At 42.0% G+C, this 16255-nt stretch overlaps 1 protein-coding gene across 1 annotated transcript; it reads right to left on the bottom strand.

Moving 5' to 3' along the window:
• Nucleotides 1-12626: 12626 nt before the first annotated feature.
• LOC125761311 (uncharacterized) lies at nt 12627-15799 on the bottom strand. The gene is made up of 2 exons (XM_049422307.1): nt 15523-15799; nt 12627-14939 (listed from the first exon to the last, which is right to left on the bottom strand). Exons 1-2 carry the CDS (start codon nt 15622-15624, stop codon nt 14328-14330), a joined length of 714 nt encoding a protein of 237 aa, XP_049278264.1. The 5' UTR covers nt 15625-15799; the 3' UTR covers nt 12627-14327.
• Nucleotides 15800-16255: the final 456 nt, after the last annotated feature.

Raw genomic sequence — 16255 nt, forward strand, 5'->3', positions numbered from 1 at the left:
TTCTTTCCCTTTTGCCTTCGTTTACCCTCATTTTGAATTGGGACTTCGAACTTCGAACGATTGCGTTCCGGGTGGATGCACCGGGGTTGCGAGTTTTACGATTTAAGGATTTGTTCCACCCAAAACGGATTGGGGTGGGGGTGTTTAGCGTAAAAAAAAGTGTACGCTTGTTTAAGTTACCAAGGTCAGGAACCGACCGGAAAGATTTACGATGGAAGTTAAACCGAATCGATGTGTACTAGCAAAACATCGTATGGATTTACCAAGATTGAAGAGAAAACGAGAAATAATTTAAGGTTCTTCTTTACAAATATGGTAGATAAAAATTTCAAGGAAAAAAGGATGAAATTCTATGAGAAAGATTTAAAATTAAACGATTACAAAAATCAAGGTAATCGCAAGAAATGTTATTGATCTTTTTTTCTATTCCCAAATTTAAATATTTTTTTGCATTTCATTTATAATGAATTTCTGTAGACTTTTGTTAGACTTTCGTTTCCGAAAAAGGTAAATTCTGTAAAGCAGCGATATATGTAAATTTTGAAATTAATTGTTGATTGTATTTGCTTATTACGCATAATACTGGATACACAGAAGTCCAAAACACCTTCCACGTTCTGGGTCTCTGATACCATCCTTCACTTTCACCATCGCCGGCATCCGGCAGTGCAAACCATTATACTGTCTTCACAGATTCCGCAGCAATGCATTGCCGGTGCACTTCGTTTTGTTAGCAGCTGCAATGATGAAGGAAAGAAAAGCCAGCAACGAACGCATGGAAAACCATGTACAAATACCTTCACTGACGTCAAAAGGAAGTGGACACGATCATGGCAGCACAACGACCGCTACAACACGGACGCGCCGCTTCGTAATGCGCCGTAATCAGCATCAGATTCGACTGCACAAAACCGGATCAACCGCGCCGTCATCGAGCAATCTTGAGCGTTTTTTTCTTCTTTCTCTCCCGTCGGTGCCGGACGCAAAAGGGTTCAACAACCCAAGCGATGCTCGCGAGTGCAGACCACGTGCTGATTACAAATGCGCCACGGAAGCCAACGATTGCTGTACCTTCGCACTGGTGGTTGTTATTGTTGCTGTTTCGTTTGCCGTTATTCCTCCGAAAGCGGATCTTTGGTTCGGGCGGCCCAATCCTAGGGGTAACTTTCGCTTTTTGCCACTTCTACCTTGCCGCGTCTTCTACCGAAAACCCGCCTCTGCTAGTGTTAGAAGGAAAAGGGTGAGGAAATTGAAGGGAGCGGTTGGTGGATAGTACAACGAACAAAACAGATGCGAACGAACAAGCGTACGAGCAGACAAGGTGAACAATTCGATGGCAAAGCTGTTACTCCAATTTTCGCGGCCAAGAGAAACAAAACATATCATGTTGGTTCCGTTGCATGTGAATTTTCCGCAGGCAAACGGATGGTTGTTTCCCAGGCAATATCCGGCATCTGTAATTGAATGCTGATAAGGAAATCGTTAACAAACGGTTGTGTGGATATCGTGTTTTAGTGAGGATTTGTTGCGCGATTTGCTCACGGGCTAGATCTAGTCCAAAAAAATTAAGTTCAGAACCTTATTTTACGAAAATACGAAGAACGGAATTCAACCAGCGAAATGATGTTAGTTCTGATTCCTTTCCTTGATTTACATTTCAGGCCATTGACAGAAGGAACGGAGAGCTACACTCCATGACATAGGTAAAAGATCACTTGTGTAATGAAAATAAATAAAATATGCAATAAAAGTATAAAATAAAAGTAAAGTAAAAGTAAAAGTATAGCAATAAAAGTATATTCAAAAAACAATAATTTTCAATAATTTTAACAACAATTTTACGCACACTCCTCTTTGTTTTTCCAGCAGATGATTCCATGTAACATAAATATATTTCAATTTTTTTGTCTATGTAAATGTATTAACACCTATTTATTAAACAATCGAATGACTATAGACAAACTATTTTCAAAGCATTGGGTATAAAACATGGTGTAATTAAACTTTTCTATCTTTTTCAACAGCAGATGTGACACAGCCTAAATGTTTATTGTAATAAATATCTTTTAAAAATTCAATTTATTTATCTGTATAATTTAACTTGACACACCTTTAGTAAAGGTGAAAGTTATGTTGTATGTTATATTCTATTAAAAAAAACACAACTTTCCTTAAGATAATAAAACTTGCAACCGTAATATTATGATATCAAATATTTATAAATGTATTAAATAATAGTATCAAATAATAGTCCCTCGTAGTGAAATAAAAAAAAAACAAGAATACAAAACAATGCATATTATACAAAATATATGATGTAAAAATAGAAAGACTACCCCACGTGAGAACTTGCAAAAAGATAATGATATAAAAAAATCGTCTACAAATTGTAGTCTTTCCGAGAAGGACATGAAAGTTATGTAACAGAAGAAACAAGGTAGAATGACGATCCAAAAACCTGACCGTCAAGATGGCCCATAAACTCCCGAGGCAATCACCTGCGGGAATAAGGTTTCTTACCGTTGCTAAAATAACCACCTTCGGGGGGATGTGAAGGTTGCACTCCGTAAATCAGGCAGATTACTTCATTCTACCATGTTTTCCACGAACCAAGGAAGCTATTTCCCTTACCCTTCCCCCAAAAAGCACTCTGTAGCAGAACGTTCTTGCCGATGGGGATTGGTACAGTGACTGGGATGAAAAGAAAGAAACGATAAACAAACGCTTCCGGTTCAGCTAAAGTAGTGCCGCCGATAAGAGCCTCTTTATCGACACAAACCTGTCGGCGGATTCCGGTTCCCGGTCGTTATGATTGTCTGCTTCGGGCAGTTTTACCTATGTGCGCCTGAAGGAACCATAGGGGGGATGACGTTCAACTACAGATAGAAGCACATCGACAAAATACGACCAGGACGCGAATGTGATAAAAGTACTCAGTGTTGGGTAAACGGCAAAAAAAAGCTCTTACTGTTTCTTCTATTTTTCCTTCGATGTTTGCATCGAAGCGAGAGGGAACGAAAAAAAAGTACTCACACGCTTCTCGCAAGGGCCGCTTGTGAAGTTTATTACGTACGGGCCCTTTTTTCGAAGACCCTCACCGTGGTCTGATGTAAGCGAAGGCACACATCAGCACCATGTTTCATTTCCTTTCCGACACTGTGCGATCAAAACACTTCCTACCCTTTTAGGGAATGCTGGTGCTGTGGGGGGGGATGAGTCACGCGAAGGGTGGTGGACCCTGATTTGTGATTTCCCACGCGCGAGAGAGGCTCGATGCAGCGATGTTGCGATGGTGGGCCGGCCGGTGTTGTGCTGCATGCGAGATAAACGCCAGTGCGGTTTTGTTTCGGTGGATGCCCTTCCGAGCGTGGTGCCCTCTACCTTTTTGCGCCACGCTTGTTTCAAGTCCCGGCGCGGGCACGCACATGTTTACTTGCGCTTTCAAGTTCAAGTTTGGGGTTCAAGTTTGGGGTTTGGGTGAAGATGGTAACAATTTATCGGTTTGAAGAAGCGATGGAAAATTGCGTGCGCTAGGAGCTAGGTGTGTTTGTGTGCGTTTATGTTACATTGTATGTGTGCCGATAACGGTGTATCTTTGGTGGGACCGCAAACCATCCACCGAAGTGGGGAATTTACTTTTATGTCGCACAATCGGATGCAGGGATTGTGCTCGCGTGCTTCGTTCGATCGAACACCAAACGAACCCCCCCCTTTTCTTGTGCCAACATGCGCTGTGCAGTGAAGCGATCGATGATGGATGAAGAGAAAGGCCCGTAATGTGTGAGTGAAGCTGTGCGTGTGACAAATGTCTTTATGGTGCTGGGCATTTTCATGATTTATAAAGGTGCAGTTATCGTTCACTGTGAGTCGTGCAAGGCTCGTGGTTTGTGGTCTATGCTATGGGTATGGGTAGACAAGACAAGAGACACACAGAATGGGGCGTATTGATCAAATAGAGTGTGACACAGTGAGATGGTATGTGCTACCGCCAAGAGTTTGCATAAGATACAGTAAACAGATTAAGACATACGGGATCGTGTGCGTACCTGTTCAGCCATGGATTATTTACAACTAAATCACAAAAATGGTTCTAGCTTCAACAAAATTTCATATGATTACTATTGATAAATCATTGATCAATACTAGAAACATAGTTGGTGGCAGGAATACAGATTATTCAAAATCATATTAATTAGCGTACGTTCTAGTTAACATATTAAACCTTTAGTAAACAGTAAAATCATCCTCGGGAATTCAGATTTATACATATAATATTTTAAAACTTTTGGATTTCAATATTTTTTTATGAAACATCGGTAGGTACTGCAAAACAGACATGTTAAAACGACAAGTGTTGTATTTCTTTTGCTGTTGTGTGCAAGGAATTCCAAGAGAAAAGTCATTATAAATCATGAATTGACTCTTTGAATATTCATAATTCTATAAAGTTTTTGGAGCCGCGTACTTTCATGAATCTTTAAAAATTAAAAAAAATCCTTGAAGATAAACGAATCTCTTAATATTCAAGAATGTCTAAAAATTCATCAGCCTCTAAATATTCATGAATACCTAAATACTAATTAGTCTATTTATTGCTGTTCTTTATCTTTTGTGTTAAATCTTTGTGAAATTTCAAAAGTGATCCTGGTACAGAGTATTTCGGCAGAGGAGTTTTCAGATTTAGATCGAAGTTTCAATGATTCATGAATTCTTGTAATAGAGTTCATTCAACATTATTTTTTTTATTTTTGTTTTTTTCTTATACTTTCGATGCGTATACGATCTCAATACGGAGGGAATTGTTTAACTCTCTGAATACAACATTTTAAGATGGTTTAAAGTTTTTGAAGCTTTAACTTATTTTTTTATTTCTTGGTGTAGATTTCCCCAGAAAACAAAGGGAATTCATAGTAGAATCTGTTATTAATTAAATTTTATTTTGTAACCTGATATTTTATTTTCAATTTATTTCATCCAATAGATTAAAAATTACCGACAGCTCGTACGGTAGTGCTCGGTTTTTGGTGCGGATTCCCGGCGAAAGGAAGCGGAAATGTTTTGCGAGCCATAAATAGATTGAGCAAAAGAAAGTGTTGGCTCTCCATTGCGCATTCTAATCGTTTGTTGTGTACATTCACTTTTCAACGAAACCTATCAAGAAGAAGAAGAAGAAGAAGAAGAGGAAGAAGATGATGAAGTAGAAAAGGAAGGGTGAACAAAAAAAACATACCCACAACACGCGGACGAACAGGAAAAACCATTACTGGTCACAATCAAATTCGTACTTTTCCTAAGATTTATCTTACGTGCAGGCGGACTTCAGGCCGGCGTTAGGGAATGATGGAAATTGAAAGTAAAACGGCCCCACCACGGACGGGTGGCGAGGGTCCGCAGTGAAATAAAAGTAAAATTGAAAACGATAAAAAAAATCCTCCCATGTCCGGGGCGCGGTACGTGTGTGTTGCTTCCTTTCTATTTCTATATCGAGCCTGACGGCACTCCGGGGCAGAGCATAAAAGCAGCATAAGCCGACGGTAAAGAAGTTTATACATCAGGAGAAGCAAAAAAAAAAACTACACTACACACATACACACTTTGAAGTTACCCTCGTTTTACTCACTTTCGCTCTCGGTTAATTGTGGCCGGGTGGCCTGTCGGACTGACCCGAGAAGGTCCCCCGGGTTCGGACGGTCGTTCCCGTTGTGATGAGAAATACTTTACCCAAACCTTCGCCCTTCGTACCCGCTCCTGTTGTTGTGTGCGCGTTCGGAAGCAGTTTGGGTCAGTTGTACCGCCCCATTGGGTTGGCTCCGTGACGGGCGGCCATCTGTGCACTGGGGGCTGATCCGTCTTGCATGCATGATGGACGGTGGCTATGATCGGTGAAGCGAATCGTGATGATTAATCGTTCGGTCTTCGGGCGTTTGGTCAATGGCCCGTTGTCAACGGGCCCTGAATGGGACTGGGGGGTGTGGCTGGCGGTAACAACAGCAAAGGGAAGATTAGTTTTGTTTGTTACAATCAAACTAGCACAAATGGTTTAAAATCTAGATCCTACTCCGAAGAAGTGATGATCGTTATTATTTTCAGCAAAATCTATTTATTTAAAAATAATTTTTAAATGCCAATAAACAGAACTTTTTATTACGTGTATAATCTACCTTTTTGTCTGAATTGTTTTGTGTGAATATACCGAATATATATTTGGCCTAAACCATTAAAAAATTAATTAATCAAAGTTGGGCATTTTGAAGTAATCTATGTTTACTATTATCCAAACTAAAATTTATTTCTAAACAAATGAAGAGAAAGAGATTGCCCTTTTTTAATGAATGTGCAAGTAAATTAGAACACAGTTAATTTTTTTATATTTTTTCTTTGATAATTAGAATTGAATATAATTAAAAAAGCAGTTTGTTAGAAAGTTAAGAATTGACAACATTATTATTTTTTGTAACAAAACCATTATTTAACTTTAAAAAAATCCACTCAATTCATGCCCATCCAGTCTGTGCATACAAGAGAAGGGCAATTAAATTCCTCCCGAGTGCGTTTCTAATCGAGACTGGTTTCACTTTCCTGCGGTTGGGCTACGGGACCACGACCCTGTGTTCCAGATCGCACGAAGACTCGTTCCAGACATGAAACACGAATTATTCTCCCGGTGCTCGCTGTAATTTTATATTTTCATATGCTTAGCTGCGTGCCAAGCAATTCCGGCTAGTATGTTTGTATCGTTTTTCGGATCGACTCTAGTGACCGAACGCGTTTTGGAGTTCGATTCGATGATCTGGAACTTTCACCGGAAACTTGCATCCCATAGGTTTTCCGGGTTTGTAACAGTGGGCAAGTAAATTTTGTCCGAGCTAAAGCTTTGGGAGTTTCAAATGAGGGTCAAACGTACGTAACGATAAAATTAAACCGGGACAAGCCAACTGGTCCCAGCGTGCGGCTACAACTTCCCATCGAAAACATAGTCGATGAAGATGATGCTAATGGTAATGATGATGATGATGATGATGTTGATTGGAACGATAGGGACTAAAATGAAATCAAAACATAATTAAGACACCCATAATTTACACCGACCTGTTCCGGGCCTAAAGCACACATGAGAGTTTGTTAATCGCTGTGCTGCAAAAATCTGCCTACGTGCGACACATAAGAATTCAGTCGAAACGAAAAGACAATACATTGGTTGTGTGAATGGTATGTACAGGAAATGGAAGCTATCTTTAAAGCCTCTAAAATCTGTTCCACTAAACAGTGTTCTTACTTTACAAATATTTTACTACACTTTTGTGTTCTTTTTTAATTTCTTTTTTAGTTAGGAGCATGATAGAGGGTTTTCGAGTTCAAATGACAAAGTTGGAAACAATATTAGTTTCTTTTTCAAATTAAATTAGATATTGTTTAGATAGATCTAGAATCATTCCCACTTTTTGAATCATTTACGAGATGAAATCAAATCTATTAAATAAAATTGATTAAAACATTGAAAGGTTTCTAAAAGCTTTAAATAGAATCGATTTAAGTTTGCTAAAGTTCCATAATAAGCGCAGAATTCCAGATTAATCTCAACACATTCCAGTTCAACTTGAATAGAAGTCAGAAATGCTTGAAATTTTACCACTTGAGCTCGTAAATCCTGCAAATCTAGAAATCTATCTCAAATCAATCAGATAACATGGCTCCATTTTCATTGCAGCATCATAAAGCGAATGTTAATTCAATGTATCGGAAACGTGGTCGATATTGCAATTAGGCAAAGTGCAGCACTTTTACCATTTCATTCATTTATTACAATAGGTCAACAGCATCATTAACCGTGCGCACACGCACATCCTAAGCACCATCTGAAGCTTCTCTTTACGAAAGCGTTTGACCGTGCGCCTGCCTTATGGACCAGCAACACGAAACTGTTAAGTTGTAAAACAGTACAAACGAGCAGGAAAAGTACGCAAAGTGTGAATAATTGCTAGAAATTCAATTACTCGTACAACGGACACGGGATCCACTATCCATTACAGGACGCTTTCTTTCTGATTGCTTGATTGTGCTTGTGATGTGTGGGTATCAGTCATGGCACATGCAAATTGTGCATATTTTTACTACATATATACTGAGGAAAGCATTTTAAAACTGCTTTAAGTTGTTTTATGTTTCAATCTTAATTTTTGCATATTTAATCTAATTTTTAATAATTTATTCAGATGAAAAAATGAAAATAAACTAAAAATGAAAAAGATTGAAATTAATTTTAGAAATAATATAGAAAAACTCTTAAGTGTCGATAAATATGTACTGTGATTAGACAACTTAATACAGTTTCCATTTTCTTCGAACGTACGGCCATTCCTCATCCCGAATGAGCTCACCATATGTTAGGGCCATCATCGTCTAGTCAGCAGTACATACCATCCGGGTGTCATTGGTTTACAGCGAATTGCACTCGCTTGGTAATTGCATTCGCTGCTTGTAGTCACCACGCACCACGGAGGGAAAACGGGAACCGAGTGGAAGGCGAGAAAGAAAAGTCCTACGTGGAGAGGAACAAAAGTGCATTGCATCCGGTGCAGTGCTCCCGGGTGGCAGAGACTGCTAGGCTGTGAAATGGTTTCATTTCGTTTTTAGTATGCACTCGTTGTTTGCAAAAGATTGGTGGACCCCGAGTGGCATGGTGGTAAAATTCCTCTAGTCGTGGGGCTGCCTGTTGAGCGTTTTACGTTTCACAACCTCTCGCAGCTGCAAGTTGATTGCAGTTAAACCAAAGTGTAGGCCGTCTTTCGGAGGCCCCTTTTTCGAATGCATCCCGTGCACTTGATTTTTGTGTGCTCACTTTCGAACGGTGAGCACCATATCACTGCCACACCGATGCCATTGGCCTAGAAACCGTGAATCAAACGATTGAAGGTTATATTATATTTTGTTTTCAAAAGTTTGATTTATAATCCCTTTTTCGTTTTACTTACTGCGTCGACAAAAGGAAAATAAAATATCGATCATGGAACTTTGAAGCTTATCACGCTGCCCAGCACTGAGATGACAGTTATGAACGATGAGCGTCGTCCCTCTGCAATGTTCCTCCGGTCGTGATGAAATGAGGCGAAAAATTAAGAAATTATCATCGCTTTTCATTTTATTCTATCATTCCATCCGTGCGACGGACGGTAGCAAGGAAAGGAAGAACATGTATTTCCCACCGACAACCGTTTCGCATCTCCACGCTATCGATGGCGGACATCGAAATGACGTAAGCTATCACCGGACTATCTGCTGCCTTTTTTTGTGTGCCATCATTTGCATACGCCAGACAGCAAGCAAACTTTGTTCGGTTCCTTTTGGCCCTGATTTACCGCTGGCCGTAGGGTCACGATTCGAAGCCGGCTGGATATGAACTTGATTGCCGTGCTGTGTAAGTTTTTGCAGCTGACTACCCTGTCAATGATGCTCGGTAAACTTCAATACCATCCAGAGCGAGGTGAAGAGGCCAGCGAGCCTTTCCTTTCAAGCTGTCGGCGGAAAGCTCAATATTATACTGAAGTTTATTGAAAATATGCAAAGCTGATTTAGCTCCTTTGATTTGGGAGTTTCTTCACATTCAGTTTGAACGGGACCGATGAACGTAAAAATTGGCGTGCGATGTTTAATGAAACACAAAGAAAGAAGAAGAAAAAAAGCAAATGACTAAAAAGAACTTTTCTTTTCTTCAGGAGAAAGTGCTGAACGGACAGTATAATTTTCACTGTAATAAAAGGTTCTTTTTTAATTTGATCAAATTTGTTTACGTTGCAGAGAAGATTGTGCAACGTTGTAGAAAACTTATTTATGACAAAATTGATAAAAATCGTAAAATTTTGTAGCTACCTACATGGTTGAAAAAATAAATAAATAAATACAACGAATTTCGAAACATGCTGAACACATAAAACTTTTGTTATTTTTGAGTTGAGTAATTATTGGGTTGACCAATAAATGATTTATAAAAAAAAATTGTAGTATAATACATTGAATGCAGTCGTTCGATCATTAGCTTTAAATAACGATCTTTTTAAAATGCGATCATCTAATTCAAATCTTTCGTCGATTATTCATGTTGATCGTGTTACCCAAGTACCAAAGGAGATATGAAACGCGCTTCAAAAATTAATAATCTGTTTAACGATTTTTACAGTAAATGGCGATAATATTCACACAATAAAACGTTGCTGCTGCTATGAGCAACAAAGATAAAAGGGTAGGAGAATAAAGCATAAATAAAACAAACAAATTGTGTTACCATGAAACATTTCATTTTGTCGATCGAAGCAACCACGTTTCCGCTCGTCGAGCTTTCAGAGTAGCTTACATCACAATGGTAACGTTGATCGTGGTTCGGTCAAACGTGATCGTATTTATTTCATTATTTGTACAGCGGCACACAGAATCAAATGTTCTTTGTCAAAGAGTTTTCATAAAGAACCAAAAATGAAAATAAATTTACTGCTTAGCTAATTACATATAACAAATTATTTGTTTTGAATGTTTAAACAAAGAACTGAAAAATTAAATATAATGATTTATTTTATTACTCAGTTTACTCATTACTCGCCTTTAAAAATATCATCACAAACCGTTACTGTTTGGAAAAGCTAGAACGGTACATTGTTTATTTTCATATTGAAGTAATGAAACATCAGTAAATTATTATTAGAAAAAATTATAAGAAAGAATAAAATATCAAATTTATAATATGCTAGGTAAAGGTTTAAGAAACAGAATGAGAAGTATGCTTTATATAGATGAAGTCATTTTAGGTAAGCAATTGATTTATGATTTAAATTAGAAAATCAGGTAAAGTTTTATATTCCTGATTCCTCATCATAAGCATACATTTGAATCGATGCTTTTGGATTGTGATGTTTTAATAAAACTACTCATTATACCAAATGCGATATTTTTAGAACCTCATACTTTAAGATAGAATCATTGGTCAATCTTTGGATTTATAAGTACGCTTAGCTGGATAGTCTGTGCTGTGTTTAGACAAATAATTCAGATACTACTAAACTGCCCTATAGGAGGTATATCCGTATACGATAGAAAGGAATTCTAATGGGAAATATCCGTTTATCAGAGTGAATCTTCCAAACTAGTAGCAGTTGGGGACGGAAGAGAAATGAAACACCATCGAAAAAACACACAATCACATGTAGGTATGCATCCTTCCATGTATTACTCCTTGCAATTTGGAATCCGGAATTGTCATCGCTTCGGAACTCCGACTGGGAAAAGTGAAAGTTTTGCAATTTAATGTATAAAATACACACACACACAAGTGACTCGATACCCGGTGAAAGCATAGCATAATCGGAATTGCGCACAGCTACTCTCGTTTCATCGCGGGTGGTCAAAAGTTCTTGTATGCAGTTTGTGTGAAGCAATTGCTTCATTGCGGTACATTCGGTTCCACTGCATCGTTTCGAAACTAGAATCGCATTAATAGCCACGTTCTAGGCAAGGATTATTTAGGGTCTATAAATACCGATTGTTTCCGGTGCACAAATGAGGTTTAAATGAGGTTATAAATTATATCAGCTCATCCTCCCGAAATCTAGCAGAACCGCTCGGTTCGGTGAGCATAAATTAATAAAAGCCTAACCCGAATGCAACGCGTAGCGGATCGCTAACGCAAAGAACTGCACCACGTCCCAAAAGCTCGTTCGAATGGTGGTGGTTTGAAAATAATTGGCTGAAGCTTACAAACATCGACCGAGAACAGGGTATGCATTCCGGGCGAAGAATAAATCTCGGTCCCGCAATCGAGATAATCATGTGAGCGCTAGATAGTGGTAATAATTGCCAAAACAAAAAGAGGAATCCTCAGGCCCCACGCAATTAACACACTTCTCAACCGAAAACGGCATCTCGGCCACTGGCAGATCCACCCGTTGCGGTTGCGGTAGGAGCCGATGGTTTTTATTGGATGACGGTGGAATAAAATTATATGGACTGGGGATGAGAATCGTGGACCGGTTTTACCTTTTGCTGCTCTATTCCGATATCAATCCCTCACACGAGGACGCTCGAGGTACGAGGCGTGAAGGGGGTGGTGTTTGGAGAGAAATCAAAAATAAAATCCCGAACGCACTTTCCGTGGCCATCACCGGGTTACCGTAGAGCATAACCAGTCCGTGACGTTATCGAAATGATCGTGCTACGATAAACAAGTAGTCGGGGCTCCGTGCACGCAAAAAACCCGTCAACATGTGTCCCATTTGAATGCCGTCACCCAATAACGGAACCAACGAATGTCACTAATGTGCCCGAAAGGGGCGGTAAATTCCGCTGCCACCCACTTACTGCCCCCTTCCAAGCAAAATCCCGAAATGAGGTCAGAACGTTTCGCTTTCGATTGGCCGTTGGTGAACGTGACTTTGGATGTGGCGGCGATGTTGCGTGCCGTGGCGTTTCCGGTTACCGAGCGTTACACTGGAAAGGTTTCCCCCCGTGCGGTGAAAGGAGCTTGAGCTCGATCAAGCTGTGACATTTCTTTCCTTACGCTGCCATAAGAAGCGCCCACCCACACGGTTCGGGCGCTCATAGAGCAACACCGGCCAGGAATGGAAGCCCCTGCCAAAACTGTGGCGACCTGCAGTTGGATGACTCGCGACGGTTGGTTGGATGTACTTTCCGTAACTTTATTTTCACATTTTTTCTTTATTTCTTTTGATTTCTGCTCTTATTGCCTCTTGCATTTCTCACTTGCTCTTCTTATTTACAATGGTTTATGTATGACGGGGTGGGGGTGGTGGTTTCTTGTTTGTTTTGTGCTTATGCGTTTTGCGTACAAGATTGTAGTCTCGGGATCCTCCCGGAAGAGGTTCCCGTTTCCGTTCCTGTTGGTTTGCTGCTTGTTTGTCGGAGTGGTTTTGGTAGCTGGGTTGCCTTTTTTTTTATTTCCTTTACCCATCGAGTGACGATACGGCCACGAAGAGGACTGTGTCGGAAGGATGAAGGTGAAACGTGAAAGCTGTGGAGAAGAAATTCACTCCGCCTTCGGTACGGTTCTGAGCATAATTGCCTTTGAGGGGGAGCCGTGAACAGTTAAGTGAATTTTCCCCCACGGGGTTGGTGAGAACGTAAGGTGGCAAGCAGATTGCAAACCACCGTACGCTCACAAAACACAAAATTATGCCCAGGAAGGCACCCCTTCGCCGAGAGTTAAGGCTAACGGTTGCGATCAGCTAATGCCTCACGGATACAAATTGTCCGCGAATCGCGCAACGGAACCGGAGTCGGTTCTGCTTTTTCCCCAATTTCTTCTCGTGTCTGCTTTCGCGCTCATGCCTCCGGCCCACCCATATCGTCACTTCATGTCTGTACAGATGAAAAGCTAGCTGGCTAGAAGACTAGAACCCAAAATTCGGTAGAATTGGGTTTAATTGAAAAACAAAACAAAACAAAAAATAAACTACATGCTCAACGGATGCTTGCGATGTAAGCGGACTCTGTAAGCAGGCCGCTCTGCAAAGCCCCGAAGGCAAAAACAAGTGCAGAATGGGAAGAACGTTGATAGTAATGTCTAGTGAGTGGAGAGATGGATGTGAGAACTGGTCGGGCTCGGGTCCGGGGTGCGTCTTCTTGTAGTAAAGAAAATCGGTCCACCCCGAAACCCCCCGGATGGGCCCGCTTACTAACTCTATATCGATTTGGGACGCCGGATCGAATTACCTCAATCGGCCTTGGTCGCGTAGATTGGAGCGAGATTGTAAGGATTATAGTAGACTAGATCGAAGAATAGTGCTCGAAGTGGGTGAGTGTGGATTTAAAGTTAAACGTTAAAGGTACAGACCGTTGCCGCACGTTTTTGGTAGCTGAAGGTAGCAATCGCCTTGGCAAAGGTAGTAGTAATAGTAGTAAAAACATAGCAGTTATAGTAATAGTAATAGCAGCTATCAGAGTGATCAGTGATCAGTGTGTGTTTGGTACGAGATTCGATCACGCGCATGATCGAAGGGGCCTCTTTCAGGTCGAGTATGAAGGAGGAAATGGTATGCGTGTGCAATATACGCGTGTATGTGTTGCAAATGTGCGTGCGCGAGTGTGTGCGTGTGTGAGTGTGTCTAGTGCGGGACTGTAGCGGTCCTGTCGGTAGAGCAAAACATGGTCACAACAAAACAAATGAACAAATCAATTCCTCATCTATCGGCTAAGTTAATAAATTAATCTCGATCGCGGGCGACACACCTGGGGTTGTTCCAGGTGTGACAAACCCGTGCGGCGTGTGGCCGCTAGGCGTTAATAAATTAAAGGGATCGTTCTGCTGCACGGATCGCTCGGCTGCTTTACTTTCGCACCGGCTTGTGACCGGCGTAGGCGATCGAGTGAGCGGGCTGGCTGTGGGAACCGTAGTCACCGTATCCGCTCGACTCCCAGCCACCGGACGAACCGTGGTACGAGGTGTGATCATCCTTCTTCGACAGGAGCTTCTTCAGGAACAGGAACTTGGACAGGACGAGCGCAATCACCGACACGATCAGCGCCTTCTTGGCGATCAGCGCAATGCCGAGCAGGGCCAAGATGGCCAGACCGACGATCTTCAGCTTCACCAGTCCGAGGATGGGCAGGAGCGCCTTCAGGATCTTCTTCTTGCCGCGAGCCTCGGCGACCATCGCGCGCATCTGTCCCTTCACTTCCTCCGGGATGACGGTGGACAGGCTGCGGGCAGCACCGGCCATATCGAGGTTCAGCGAGCGCTCGCGCAGGAAGCTGACCGAGCGTTCGAACACGTAGTTCTCCAGTGCATCCTCACGCGTCTCCACACTGTTGGCCGACTCAATCTGGGCACTGTCGGCGCTGTACGAGCGGGAATCCCGACCGGCCGTCTTAACGAACGACAGGCCACCGGCCAGGCTGATCTGTGGCTGGTCGAAGAAGTCGCGTGCCTTGCGGTAGAACTGGAAAGAAAATCAGTCGTCAGTATCTCTGTCGTCAGCAGCAGGGTTTCAATGTTACACGTGTTGCTATTAATGTCTAATTAGTTAAATGTAATCAATCTTGACGAAACATTTGTGGAGTCTCATCTTGTGGATGGCAAATTGATCAGCTCAGTGCGTGATCGAATCGTTGTGGGGGTATATACTTTAAAAGTCAAAGATACGGAAATCCTCTATGGAAATTCGCTTTTTAATGATATTGCGGGTTGATTTCTTTTCCTCCTAAACATGAATGGTTTTCAAGATGAATGTAAAACAGAGGAACTGCACTATTTGCGCCAGCACTGGATAAAGTGTTGTTTTGTTTGATTTGCTACTGCAATCGATCAGAGATATTCAATCGTCAGCTCCTTTCTTGCGACACAGTTTTTATCGCTCCAAATTTTCACCATCAGAATACACAAACTGCCACGTATCGATTTGATTACAACACACAATTCCTGCACCAGGTTTTAGCAACTGTCCTTGAAATTCACTTTTCTCCCATTTCCCGGTCACATCGCCCCCATCAACGCTTATCGCTAAACACACTCGTATGTCGTACCGTGAGCTGCAGGCAGGCGATCGAATCCTTTTCCAAACACTCCTTGAAGTCCTGGGCCGCGGCCAGGGCGCACACACTCAGCACACAGATTAACAGCTTCATGGTGAAACACGTGTGCGTGGGGAAGGTTAGCGGGTAAGAACGTGCACTAGGGCAAAGTTGAGCAAGCGAACTGTAAACGGTTACTGCTGTGCTTTTAGGACACACACTAGCGCTGCGCTTTGGGTTTTTGGGGCTCCTCACCGGTACGGAACTAAACACGGATTGACAATTTTCCACACGCTACCGAGGTGTTTATAAGAGGCTGGCGTGCCCGATACCCTCTCTCTTCGTAGTAGCGCTTTCTCCTGCTGTGTTTCCCACTCGCTCAATCGCACTCACACGCCTCCGTTCGCCATCCGTCTCGTTCTCTTTTCTCCTGATCTGAGCGATGGTGATCGCGGATCGTGGAATCGTCCGGGTGGCTTCGCCTATGCTCTTCTCTTCTTTTGCAGGGTGCGAAGGTGGTGGCGCTTGCGCACGCACACACTGGGACGCACGCGCTCAGCATCAGGGGTGCCTTGCAGCCTCAGCCCATTCCAGAGTCCGGGATGGTTTCCGAGGCGGCCACGCTGTTGAAGCTTTCTTCGGGGCTTTCTTTCTTGCTGGGCAGCTGCTCTTCGTCTTTCTGCTCTGCTCGGAGGGGGAGGGGTGGCAGTAATGGGGGGAAGGGGGGTGGGGAATTGGGGGCTGT

The sequence above is a fragment of the Anopheles funestus genome, chromosome 2RL (assembly GCF_943734845.2).
Source record: "Anopheles funestus chromosome 2RL, idAnoFuneDA-416_04, whole genome shotgun sequence".
NCBI classification, from domain to species: Eukaryota; Metazoa; Arthropoda; class Insecta; order Diptera; family Culicidae; genus Anopheles; species Anopheles funestus.